At 47.1% G+C, this 14,134-nt stretch overlaps 1 protein-coding gene across 1 annotated transcript in view; it reads right to left on the bottom strand.

Annotated features, from left to right (window-relative positions):
- LOC8042575 (low-density lipoprotein receptor-related protein 4) overlaps positions 1-14,134 on the bottom strand; it is a gene marked incomplete at its 5' end in the record, with an annotated part of 130,877 nt that overhangs the window by 63,798 nt on the left and 52,945 nt on the right. The window contains one exon of the mRNA XM_029975676.4: positions 13,426-13,551. Within this exon, the coding sequence (XP_029831536.4) occupies positions 13,426-13,551 (126 nt within the window). The remainder of the gene's footprint in view (positions 1-13,425; positions 13,552-14,134) is intronic.

The following is a 14,134-nucleotide window of genomic DNA, read 5'->3' as shown; positions in this document are numbered from 1 at the left end:
CATCGCGACAGGTGAGCTTATTTGAATACGTTATTCGTCGTAACTGAAGTGTCACCGAATCCACTTACTTTGCACTGCAAGCAAGCAAGCAAAACTTTACTTTGTGTAAGGGCCTACGTCCTGGTCCGGACGGTCCGTCCGGCGCACGTCTCGCGGATGGATTCCGCAAGGGGACTGGAGTGATTAATTAGTGCTTCTAGTGCGGTGGGTATGTCGGTGCCCATGGGTAGAGCCAGCCATTCCTCCCAAGAAATGATGTGTGAGAGGGGGAAGGGTAGGTGGGTTACAAGACCAGTAGGTATGAGGGATGGAAGGGTATTCTCCGCATTTTGGGCAGGTGGGGGAGTCGGGTCTTTTGTAGATGTGGTGGAAGATGGAGTGCGATGAAAGAGAGTTGGTCTGGGCTTGCCTGACGAGGGAGGATTGTTGCCTAGACATGGTCTTTGGAGGGTGAGGGTAAATGGTCCGCTCTTCACGTTGTTCTTTTAACCTCGACTTCCGCAGGGCTCTGCGAGCGTTCCTTGTTGCGCCTACCGAGTAGATAGCTGGCCATGACGAGACGGGACCCGGGGAGTTTTCGAGGGTGAGACGATGGGCTGTCTCATTACCCTCCACGCCTTGGTGGCCAGGCGTCCATACGAGGCGGAACTTTTTGTCCGGGTAGCGGACATGTATTTCACAGACTAGGTTATTCGTTTTAAGTGTAAGGTGTTGTCGGTGTAGTTTCTTATTCTTCCAAATCGTCGATCGTTGGGGGTTCTGTGAAGGTTTCGGAGTACTGTGTATTAGTGCGTGTGTTAAAGGGCAACTCCGCTTCATTTTCGATATTTAGAAAACTATGTAGCCCCCTTCAGTATCATATAGGAAGACCCCATGTCAAATATTACAATCTAATTCCGTCTATATATTTATTAAACTGGCCAGCAAACCTACAAGTGAGCCAAGTGGCCGAAATCTGCAAACCCTAGCATGCGGCGGGAGGCGCAATCATCAGCGCAGTCAATGCCACGGAGTTCGAGTAGCCGACAATGAGCCACTATGTCAGAGGCATGACTACATCATTCTCACGTTTCGTTTGTTTTTACTTCTCAGAGCGAAATTGAACGATGACGTCATGAGTTTCTCCTCCGGGTGTTGGCTGAACGGCGTCCACGTGATTATTGTGACGTGGATGCGCTAGTTTGCGTTGCCCTGCGTGCTCATCGGTCTGTTTCTCCGCTCCCCTTCTCTTTCATCTTCTCCCCTTCCCCCTCTCCCCCGGGCCATCACCGTCCACGCCATGCGAAGCAACCTGCCCGCGTCGCGTGTCCTGTCCCTCGCCCCCTCAAACGTTACAAGACCACGTGATTCGACGTGACGTGGCCATGACTCTGACGACATGAGACCAATGATGCCCGACGCAACCGAAGTTTCGGTATCAGCTGTTGTTTAAATTAGGATTACACAAATAATATTCCACATTTCGCGAATCCGAAGACGTAGAGCTGTTTAGTAGTGCTTTGTGAAATGGAATCACATGTAAGCCTAAATTTTTCAAAATTGAGCGGAGTTGCCCTTTAACGAAAGCTATTTTGCCATGCGTGACCTGGTGACTGGCATCAGCAAAATACATATCGTGATCCGTCTCATGTAGGTAGCGTATTCGCTTTTCGTGGGCTTTGGCGCGGAGTTTTCGTGTCTCAGGGTTGTGGGGGTTCATGTTTTTCGGTACTGGTTCCACTGTAACATTTGGGTTGGCGCTTTTCCACGGAGGGGGAGGTATGGGGACTAAGGGAAGTGAGTCCGTGCTGATATCTAGTGTCTGCAAAATTGTTTGCCCTTGGTTTGAGGTAGAGTCGTAATATCTACCCGTCTTTGTGCATTTGTATGCGCTCTGTAATGGTGTTGAAAGTTCCCGTGTTGAGAAGGCGTTCGCCGGACGTGTAGTGCGGCACTCCCAAGGCGAGTCAATACAGTTTACGGAGACTGGCTTCGAGCTTTCTGATTTGGGTACATGTTGTCGTGAGGTACGGTAGTGTGTATAGGAGACGAGATATGACGAAGGCGTCGATGATATGGAGTAGATTATGCTCTTCGAGTCCGGTTCTGTGATTTGTGGTCCGTTGTATCAGGTGTGCGATCTGATTGATTTGGGCGTGAAGGTGGTTGAGTGATCCTTCTGGTTTACCGTTGAATTGGAATACTACACCTAGAATTTTGATTTGATCAACTTGTTGAATTCCCTTGTCCTGTAGCTTGATTTTGATGAGTTTTCGGTCGGGGTCAGGTCCTCTCTTGGAGGATGTGACCAGTAGTTGAGTTTTGGAGGGAGATAAGGTGAGTCCTATTGTGGAGGTGTAGACTTCGACCGCATCACAGCCCCGTTGAAGAGTTTCTTCGATTTGTCCGGGGTTTCCTTGTGCTGTCGATAACGTAATATAGTCCGCAAAAATTGAGTGATGGAGCGCCGCAACTGTGGCAGGTTTCGACGAAGCGTTGGTACAAAGGAGAGAAATGAGAAAGGGGTAGCCGTTGGCTAGTCGCTCGCCCGACTCGGCTGTTCAAAAGTTGTTGCCGTGGTAACCTGCACCTGCTCGCGTATGCCATGTAATCACGTGGTAGCGGGAGGAGCGTACCGAGGGCTCCCATTATTCATCGCGCGGTGCGCGCAGCATTTTGGGAGTTTTGCAAAGGGTTTATTGCTTCAAGTGGCAACGTGCTCCGTGGCATCAACAGCCAAGACCTGCCATTTATAACAAAAAAAAATATATATATACTACGCAAATATCAACGCATGGAGTGTTGGCCAAAACGAACTCGCTCCACATTGCGAGTAGGTACGCATGGGCACAAGTGCCCATGTATACATGTAGTCGTACACTGGGCACGAGCATGTGGCTTCGTCTTGCATCTTGTTCGCGTGCAGAAGTTGCTTTGACAGCATTGCAGAGATTACACTAGCGCTGACAGTGAAGTAAAAAAAGGTTTGTGCCGAGTCTAGACACTGCTGCAAGATTGCCGAGCCAGGAAACCTAACCCAGCCACCACTAAATGTGTTCCGTTTCAAAATGGCCTAATTGGCAAGACTGAACTGCCACCAAATGTGTTCTGTTGTACTGCACCAAAGTACATCACCAGACACGAGTGTCAAAAAATATACTTACAATGGCTAGCGACGCCTCATAAAAGTCATGCGATGACCTTCTGCTTGGCCAGTTAAGCCACACGCAGTGCCGTGCAGGGTACAGGACGGCATCCATGAGCCGGCCGGTGTGTCGACCCAGGGTCCCACCCATAGTGTTCCGCTGCTGCCTTGGACAAAGTGAAAGCCAGCTCATTGATGTCATGGTCCTCAGGACCTGTGGTGTGTAACCATTGTGTTTAAGTTTTACAGTCACTGACCAATATTTCGGAACATGAAGGGGTCGCGCAAAGCTCAGAATAATCGAGCAGTCTAGAAAAATGAATTTAGCCTAAAAATAACTTTATTGCAATTTTAAGCGCAAAGTTGCTGCAGAAAGTAATTGATACAATAGGTTTGTGATAATTCAAACTGATATTTCGTGCTTCCGGTTAATTCAAACAGACTTGAAAATTTTGGTTGTCCCGTTATGTTTTTAATGTATTTATAAGCCACTTAATTCAAACGGCGTTTTTGCATAAAGGGCCTATGAAACACATTTTGGCTGGAATAAATCAATTTATATTGGGATTTTACTAATAACATTGTTCAGTGGGCCAAAAGAAAAAAGGTAGAAAGTCAAAAGCCTGACTTTCGGTACGAAAATTCGAAAACACAGGGAACTATTTCGTAACTCCTTCCCTTCGTAAGCTCTCTGCCTTGTCACTGTGATACATCCGCGGTCCCCGTAGCGCGTTGCAAAGCCCCCCCAGCGCGTCACCAGGTCCAAACGCACGTCACACAGCACCGGACCTCACTTAATCCCTTCACCCCTAAGCTGACATTGTGGTGGAAGCTACGTGCTTGCCGCACAATCAGCCGCCTCCCTTTCATCACCTGACCTAGTTCTCTGCGCGTGGGTATGCGTGAGAGAGCGTGATCACGTGGCAAAAATGTGGCTGGCCCAACAAGCACGTAGCTTCCGCAGCACTGTAAGCTTCGGGGTGATTGAGGTGGGGAAAGCAACTTTTGTCTGAATTTTGAGCAACGGGCTAATCTTCTAGGGGGACAATGGCTGTGTCCCGGTACTCAAACGAGAGTCCGAGCAAGAGGGGACTGCCCCGTTTCCATCTTCTTGAACTGTTTGGTAGAATGCGCGATTTATGAGTTGAAGAGGAAAGCTAAACAGGAAAAAGTTGGAAAAGCGTTTCATGACTCCTTTAATTCATACTTTTGTACTCGCGGCCCTGTTGAGTATGCTTCTCTCCGAGCACCGGTGCACCGCAGAGAAGCAAACCTGCAGAGCGTGCTTTCATGAGTGTTGTTTCTCCGCAGTGCACCGGTGCTCATAAAGAAGCACACTCAAGGCTCAAGCGGGCACACATTAGCAGAAAACAGCGTTCACATTATGTGCTTCAAGACTAGCAACGATGACCAAGACGATATCGAGGATGAGGACCAGCTCACTGGCATCATGCTTTCTGGCCTTGAAGCACATAGGCGGAATATGCTAGTCTTGACGATGATGTGTGTGTTTGTCGTGATGACTCATTAGAGGACATAGTACAGGAAGTAATGCCAGCACAGTGCAGCAGTGAGAGTGAAGATGACAATGAAGAAAGGGATGACTTGCTACCAACTGTCACAGCCATAGCTTTGAGCACATCGCTCAGCTCCGGAAGTTTCTGTTTGCAAAGGAAGATTCCCGTGAGGAGCTACTTGCGTTGGCTGGTATTGAAAATTTTATTTTGAGATCGTATGTGCTGACTAAACAGTCCACAATCGACAAATTTTTTGCCGGATGAATAAACTCAATGTCACAGCTCTTTCACTAATGTGTTATGCCTGTACTTGCTTATAATTAGGCCTATGTAGAGGAAACTGGCAAAAATCTGCTTTGTATAAGTAGCTATCCATGTAACAAATCATAATGCTGTCTAGTATCATATTTAGATGAATTTCTGATAATTCAAACTAAAATCTGTGACTTCCTGGAGTTTGAATTAATGAGACTCTACTGTAGTTTGCTGTACGGCATTTCGCATTCAGCGAGTCATTTTGTCACTGTACACAGAAGAAAGCATAAAAGCGTTCGGACAAGTTACGCATTCACGGCTGCACGATGCTGGCAACTGTAGGGCGAGTTGTTAGACTTTGCCTTTGGTGAAAGAGTCCTGTTTGTAACACTGTGCCGCTGGAGCAAATCCACAGATTGATTGCTACTTCCTTGGCGATACAACCGCTGCCTTCTCACGTCGACACATGGGAAATACCGCAAACAAAAGCAGACACCGTCACGACTTCGCAAGGTGAAACCGGAGAGGTCAAGAGCGGAAGAATTGCTTGAGTGTTGACGTGCTATGTGGCATCAACAACAGAGGCCTGCCACTAAAAAAAAAAAAATACTAGTTTGTAGTTTTTTTGCTGGACGTGACGTCACGACAAGTGACGGCAGCGATTGGCTGGCAGAGTGATGTAGATTCTTTTAGGGGGAATTTGCCACTGAATTTATAACCTGACATCAAATGTAGTTTCTAAACATGGCGGATATAATCAGGCCAGTTTCCGTCCACAATGCTGCCGCCTAGTCTGTCGCACAGATTATTTCCGTTGCTAAGGGGCAATTGGGGCTTTATGTAAACATAGGCTGGACGTGCGTGTAGGAAAAATAACATGAATGACCGACCACATCTTTGACTCTTCCAACATATTGCAAAAAAACAAAACAAAAAACCGACAGGTCAACATTTTTTTTGTTTTTTCTTCATTTTTAGTGGCTGTCGTGTAACATCGAAGTACAAGTACCAAGTAAAATACAACTAAAGAAAAAGTACATAACGTAAGGTGTACATGAACTCTATAGATATAATACCAGTCCCAATGGTTTAGCAAAGAAGCCAGTCTTCTCAGAAAACCCCCTCTCTCACTTGAGTCTGTTTTCTAATATTTGAATCTTAAAAAAAAATTGCCCCGAAAAAGCGGCAGAAAATGCACAAAACAAAGTGACAGTGCCTAAAAAGGTCACACCTGCCTTTTCACATGGCTCTCGGAACTACACGCAGTGCAGGATGCAGAACGGTACCCATGGGCTAGCTGCAGTTGTAACCCAGTGCTAGTAGTATATCGCAGCTGCTTGAAAGGGAGAGAGGCCACCTCCTTCATGCCGTGGTACGGGGAAAAGCAATACCAATGAGCCGCAGGCGTCGAGCACCTTGTACTTCTGTGCATCCACAAAGCATTTCTGGGACAGCAACGACAGGAAACTTCAGTAACACAGTGAACAAAAAAGAGACCAAAAGAGTAGGCATGCAGGCAAGCGTGAATTGTAGACACAGCTAAAACTCAAGGCACAAGGAAGCAGAAAGAGGGCACATGAAGAGGCCTTTCGACTTCCTTGCATGTCGGGTTTGAGTCTCGTACCGGGTAGTAAGAAGCAACAATACTGGTTCCCTAGCCTTTCCTGTCTCAAGAAGCCTTGGAACAAAGATATCCTACTCGTCATTTATCTCGTTTTCTCTTCTCGGGCAGATTAAAGTGCACGCTGCGGCAGTAAACTGCCTCCAAAGGACTCAACTCGCACTTCTTAGAGAATGATTGGCGAGCAACTTCTCCATTGTGTACTACGTGCACTTTATGTTTTAAAGGGGTACTCCGGCATTTTCTTCATTGTCCCCGATTTGCCTAAAAACTTGCTAAACACATCAACAAACATCGCTGAAATAGTAACCGAAATATCTGGCCGAAATAGCTTTTTTTCGCAGTCACAGAATTTACAATTTTGGTCATCATTGTGTTTTTCGAAGTGAAAAGCTCTACTGGCAACATTGAAATTGAGACGTCATGGGAAGGCAAAGGTTCACTCTTAGGGCTGTAGACTTTGTTCACAACTGATCACAAACAGTTTTATGGTGTCAAAAGAATGCTTTGGAAGGTTGCCCCAAATCCCACCCAGCAGCACGAAACAAATGCTCGGCATAGTTCATTTCTACACAGCCGCTCGAACCGTGAGCCTGTCCCATCCTGTGACACAAGCACGTAACTAGAGGGGGTTCATGGAGCCCGGCCCGGCCCGGCCCGCCGCTGCCGCCCCCCGCCCCCAAAACAAAATCCTGGCTATGTGCCTGCGTGACGTCACGGCAATGAAAAGCACAAGTATATTTCAATCTTGGATTGGCATCATACACGACAGTGGTAGGAACATTACTTGTGTCGAGCTAGAGAAGCCATATTGGGGGCTACCCCAGCTACGTCCACACTGGCTATCATGGCAGTTATGTGCGATGCAGACTAAAAAGAAGTCTCGTTGCATTGTTAACACAGACATCAAGTCCACTAGGAAAGGCCAGCTGTGCCATCCACCTGTTCATAAGCGAGCTGGAGTTCATCAAAGCACAACCGAGAATCTCTCGGAAGTACTTGGTTCCTTTTCAGCAGTTATTGAATGAAAGCACAGTGCAGTGGTGATTACCATCAGCACAGCCTTGCCACTGGCACTGCTGTCCCTCGAATGGCACATGCACGACATGGCCTGCAAGCCACATATATCCCTAAAAGAAAGCTGCATAGGATGAACTTACCGTGGCTAGCGTCGCCACCCAGCGAGCTTGCACAAACCCTCTGCATGGCACGCAGTGCTGTTCAGAACAGAGCGGCACTGGCTAGCCAGTTAATGCGAAGGCTTGTAGTGTCTTGCCGCTGCCTTGGCAAAGCTGCAAGTCACCTCTTTCACGCCTTGTGGTGCTCATCAGCTTCAAAAGAAACGGTGTTGAATCGCGACCGGCTATAACCTGTCGCACAAGGGAGAAAAGGGTGTGAATGTGCAGACTCCTATCTGTTTGCTTTTGTCTAGCGTGTGAGTTTTGTTTGAGAAGAAAACAACAATGACACTTCTTTCACAGTAATATGCAAAACAAAAACGAGAACGGCTCGGTTATTAATAAGTTGTGTGCAGCAGAGGCACGGGTGCGAGGGCGTAGCTCCGCAGAATGTTCTTTTTGCACGGCTGCTCGTGCAAAAAGGGCGCTTTTGTGCTCGGGCCTCTGCCTTTTCTGCACACAACGTATGTTACAGAGTGTATAGCACGCCTTCGAGAGCACTCGCGTGCGGCGAGAAATCCATCATATACAGGGTACGATCGCAGGAAACCTCGCAGGGGTGCAGGAAGCTGCAAGTGCACGGTGCACCAGAATGTGAAACTAGAGGTGGTAATAGTATTTCACAGTTTGAGAATATGACGTTACTTGACGTAACTGCCTTACCGGCGGATGATAAGGGCCATCGGAGCACGACCAACTATTTGTTGTGATCGGGGCATTCGATTGGACGCGGGTTGGTAAAGATTTGAAAAAACACGAAAGAATAAAACATGTAGGGACGAAGACAGACAGCGCAGTTCTTTGTTGACATGAAATGTAAGATCAAGCACATTATTCTGTCGGATCAAATGGTTTTGTTGAATTAGGTTTAGCTCGCAAGTCAGCCGTTCTTCGGCGGGCTTTCAGCTTTCTGCGATGGTTGTTTTAATCGTGAACGCAGGCTCAAACAATGTAGGCAGCGGCGCCAAATAGATCTGAAACTAAGAAACAGCTCGGACGCCTGGAACGAACACACATAGAGATCACATCACAGGAAAACTCAAACCACCCACCTTTCGTTCGACGACGGTACATACGTCAGGCACGATGTTTCCGATGTTTCTCCGGGCGTTGAGGAGACCGAGGAGACCGCGTCTGTTTCCGTGCTCCTATTGGTCGTGACGTCACCAAATTTCATCCAATAAAGTGCGCGCCGAAGTTTTCTCTAGTCGCCGGTATGAATACGAGCTTCCCAGCGACTGCCTCCATAAGTTTATTTTTAAGGTATCGACGTTTATCAAAGCCACAGATGTGTGCAACTTTTGCTGTGGGAGAAATTAGTAATACCAATGGCAATGGTACCAACACCAAATCCAGCTGAAGAAATATTAATTGATATAGACGCGTTTTATTTTTCTTTATCTATCATACGTTAACACCCGGATATATGTTTATTTATTTTTCATAGGAAACACTGCGAAATTAAACTCCGAATTTCGGAGATTTTGGAATCAAACAAAAATAAACTCCTATAAACTCCGAATTTTCGGGGGAAAAAATAAACTCCAAAAAACACCCTCCGAATTTGACGAAAAATAAATTCCGAAAACACGGGAGCCTAGTCTTGGCATATCCGGCGCAAACAAAAGCAGAGAGAAAAATGATTCCCGCATTCGTGACGAAGAAAGGCCGGCGTGGTTATGGGCATCGCCGTTGGTGACGTTGTCAGCGTTGTTTCGCCGTCCCGCAACGCTCCTTCGCAACCCGCTACGATACCTGGAACTCTACAGCCAAAGCCATCGGCGCGCAGGCGCAGTAGCGGCTCCTTCGTTGCGGAGGGCTTTGCGGAGGGGGAAACGCGGTCTACGCGTTACAACCGAGCCGTTCCCTAGCTCGAAGTACCCGTGGGGTGACGAGCGTGTGGCTGGCCCAAGGAGCACTTAGCTTCCACAGCACTGTCAGCTTAAGTGTGAACGGGGTGGGGAAAGCAACTTTTGTCCGAGTTTTGAGCGACGGGCTAATCTTCTAGGGGGAGAATGGCTTGTTTCTGGGTGCACAAACGAGGGTCCGTGAGCGGAGAGTCCTAACTTTCGGTCTTCTTGAACTGTTTGGTACAATGTGCGATTTGTGAGTTGAGGAGGAAAACTAGGAAGGAACAAGTTGAAAAATGAAGGCCGTTTACAACTCCCTGTAACGCCGAATTAGAGCGCAGCTCTTGAGGAGGAGGAAGGAAAGGTACAGAGAGGGGGCTATGCCCCTCCTCCTCTTTCGCTCGGCCCCCATTCAGGAGAAAATTTTGCGATAGATTTAGCGGGGAAGTTTTTCCGCTAAATTTGGCTGGGAAAATTTTCTGCTAAATTTTGCGGGGAAATTTTTCTTTTTTTTTTTTCCACGAGCGGGGACATTTTTGGCTAAATTTAGCGGGGAAAGTTTTCCGCCAAATGTAGCGGGGAATTTTTTCCGCTAACTTTAGCGGGGAAATTTTCTGCTAAATTTAGCGGTGAATTTTTTCCACTAAACTTAGCGGAGAATTTTTTCCGCTAAATTTAGCGGGGAAATTCTTCCGCTAATTTTAGCGGGGATAATTTTCCGCTAAATTTAGCGGGGATAATTTTTCGCTAAATTTAGCGGGTGAAGGTTTCTGCTAGATTTAGCGGGGAAAGTTTTCCGCTAAATTTAGTGGGGAAAATTTTCCGCTAAATTTAGCGGGAAAATTTACCCACTATGCACCGGACAGTTACGCCGACGCCGACGGCGACGCTGCTCAAGCCGAAAACGGGCGCCTGAGATTTGGGCTCTAAAATTAAACAGTTGAGCTTATTTCCAAAGAGCGGCGCTGCTCCGATGTTTAGTGCGACTATGTTTCGGTTCTTGCAACGTCATGACCTACGTAGCAAGATGCCCAATGTTGCTAGATTACCTCTCAAGTAAGTTTCATAGGCATCCACCAGGTGCACATTGAAAGATCGTTGCATTAGCTTCAAATTTAGTTTTCTTGTGCCTTTCGACGAAAGACTGGTGTTTTTGAGGTTATGCTGCAACATGCAACACATTTAAGCTAGAAAATGAGCGCTGGAATTTCGTTTCCGTACCCCTTTAAGTCCGCCTTTTGTGCGCATGCACGAAAACTAAAAAAACAAAACAAATTGACTTCTCCTGGCGGAAGAAAAGTGCAATATTTGTTGGGCGTATTGGCATCACTGGTTCACATTATCAACTAACAAAAGCATTAAAAGCGCATATTTTTGCTTCTTTATGGTGTAAACATCGGTAACCATTTTATAAAATATAAAATAAACTACTTTCTCAATTATTTGTTCCCCAAAATTCGAAATATCCGTGTAGCAGCCGGTCAACACTGTCCATAAGTCGAACTTCTCTTGAACCTTTGTGAAAGGTCGAAGGTTCGGTAAACCAGTCGAGCCTTAAGGTTCGAAGTCAAAATTGAAGTCGACAAAAGTTCGCGACACCACTACTATTAACAATCACAATGCGCGGGCCTTGTCTCCTATACGCCTCGCAAGTGGGCTCATTTTCGTCTTCTGCGCATGAAAAGGGAAGTAGCCATGACGTCAGAACGCTGAGCCCTGATTGGCTGATCGCGACCCCCTATCTGAGCGTCGTCTGCTCCTTTGCAACGTCGTCTGCTCGCAACGTCGTCTGCGTCTGTCTTACCTTTCCTGCGACTTTCGGAAGTGCAGGTCTTTACGAGCGAGCTCGACTTCGCCTTTTAGAGAGGGCAGACAAAATAACTCGAGCGGTACGTTGCTTTTGTCTAACAAGTAGTAGACGCTCATCAAGGAGGGAAGTCAAAGGACTCACTGGCGAGGTGTCCCGAGGCGCCTTGGTTTGTCTGCTAAGAACCGAGAGGTGAGAGTAGTTAGTGTCCGCAAGTTCCCTCCCAAATACTTTTTCCCTCCTTTCGTGTGCGGCGAGACTTCTCACTCTTTAACGGCGTCGGCGGGTTGGCGCAGTTAACGTCGTCTGCTTTACGTCTGCTAGTCAAAGCGATGGCTGCTTTACCTTTCCTGCGTCTGTCGGAGATTCACCGCTTTTTTACCGGCGAGAGTCACCGTTGCCTCGGAAAAGAAGGAGATGACACGAGGAAGAGATTGACCTCTTAATCTAAAATTGAGGTTGAAGGGTTCACAAGGGTCGCGCGGGCATATTCCATTCAACACGCCAGCCGGTCGTGAGCAGACGGTCGCCGAGTCGGAGTGCCTGCTAGGCCTATCTGCCGTGCTCGCTTGGTCGTTGTCGGTGGAATCGTGGCCGTTGGAGCTTTTCCCGGGTGTTTGTGAATCAAGCGTTCTTGTTCGTCGTGGTCTGTTTCAAGTACTTTTTACTTTATTCTTGCTGCTTGAAGTTGGGACGCGTGAGAAGCGCACGTAAAAAAATAAACGTCCGTTGGTCGTCGCGACCGCGACGCTGTCGGCCATGCTGATTAGATTAAGAGAGCTTCGGAGCTGTCGTAGGATTTCGTCGCCTGCGCAAAACTTACGAAAATTTCGTTTCGTGAATACGAATTTGTTCTCAAGTTCTGTCGTACGCATATTTCTGGCGTAAGATCGTTTTGTGAACCTGCCTCCGCACTTTCGAAAGTCGCAGGAAAGGTAAGACAGACGCAGACGACGTTGCGAGCAGACGACGTTGCAAAGGAGCAGACGACGCTCAGATAGGGGGTCGCGATCAGCCAATCAGGGCTCGGCCTTCTGACATCACCGCTCCCCCCTGCGCAAGGAGCAGACGAACTTGCCCTCCGCATAGAAGGTATTCACTCGACACTATGCCTTAGGGCGATGTTTAGAGCGCATGCTCAGAACGAGCCCACATTAATAGCCTGCTAAGACCGGCGACCTTGATGGTGCTAAATGCACGCTCCAAAAGGACTGCGGAAGCTCGCCGTCAGCACGCGCTCAGCAGCAGCACGCACGGATAAGGCCGCCAGTGAATACTCCCTATATCCGATTTCATCTCAAGAAAAAGAGCAAGTTTTGCGCACTGTTCAAATGCGGCGCGAAGTAGTTCTTGTGAGATTTGGCTGTCGGAGGGAAAACAAATTACCTACATATATCTTAATTATCCACATGAAGGGGGAAATTAGTAATTCTCCGAATTTGGGCTTACAATTGTTTTCAGCTGTCACTGTCCCTCAGTTATTAGGTATAATTTTTTTCTCTAAATATTGTGTATAGTTTTATAAATATCACGGCTCAAAGTTTGGTTTCGGGCGTCTCCGGCGAAACCGAAACCCTCTGCTAGAGGGATGGCAACACTGATCATCTAATTTACGACAGAGGCAACGACGGCGCCGATAGCGCCATGGGCAGGGGCCCGCAGCCTGGTGGAGTGGAAAAAAAGAAGACTGGACCACTGGTGGAAGAGAAACCAAGAATTAATTAACAGATAAATTGGCTAGATTCAGTAAGCTGGCATCCCCCGATACAAAGCGGTTAGTCGCGATATCCATTTTCATATTCATATCCATAGACGCGACGTGACGTCACCGTGGTGCTGCGGTACGCGTCGCCCAGGGTTCCTTAACTAAAAGGTAACCCACTTATACTACACGCTAAAGATCAGCTGGTCGCATCTTTAAAATCAGTTTTAGTGGAATACGCGGTTTCACTATGACGTAATATTTCGGCTGGGATTATATTTCGTGCCACTAAAGCGATATCAGCGATTTATTTTGGTTTCGTTTTCGACCGGAGTTTTAATTTAAAGTGTCTTTGTAAGCACGCTACTTACTCTCCATGCAGGAAGTCCCATCCTGGAGAAGATTCAATCCACTTGGACAGGCACATGTGGCACTTTCGTTGTTGGAAACACAGATGTGGCTACATTTGTTGGCGACAATTGTGCAAGGATTCATTCCTGAGGATAAAGTAAAATATTAATAGTATATATACTAACGTGCTACCAAAAGGGCTTGTGTTTTTGTTCTGTGAATGTGCTCGCAATACGGAGCGCAAGCTCGTCTGCTTCTTGCACAGGGGTTGCCATGACGTCAGAACGCCGAGCTCTTATTGGCTGATAAAAAAGTAGTCCATAGACCTCAATGCATCTAGCATTGAGGTCTACCCACTATCCTTTCAATCAAAGCGAATCAGAGGTCGGTGTCGTTCTGACGTCACTACAACTCCTGCGCAAGATGCAGATGACTTGCACTCCGCATACCTCACTATGGCTGGCTAGCAGACGCTCACACGTTTGAGCGCCCGACTATCTCCCTAGTCTTGCGAGCCACTCAGAAAAGATGATTATTATTATTAATATTAATAATATATTATTATTATTTATAATATTATTATAAAAAAAACACTCCTCACGAATGTATTATAATATTGTGCGTATGTGTGGAAAGCATTCTGGGAGCAAGGGCAGTTCAGAAGTAGCAAATTTGTTCCTCGCGAACTAGGCGAATTATTAAGAATGCGTTATTTTAATTATACGCCAC

The sequence above is a fragment of the Ixodes scapularis genome, unplaced genomic scaffold (assembly GCF_016920785.2).
Source record: "Ixodes scapularis isolate PalLabHiFi unplaced genomic scaffold, ASM1692078v2 PGA_scaffold7__128_contigs__length_106722199, whole genome shotgun sequence".
Classification (NCBI taxonomy): Eukaryota; Metazoa; Arthropoda; class Arachnida; order Ixodida; family Ixodidae; genus Ixodes; species Ixodes scapularis.
The sequence above is the reverse complement of the archived record's forward strand: the minus strand, read 5'-3'. Positions and strand labels throughout refer to the sequence as shown.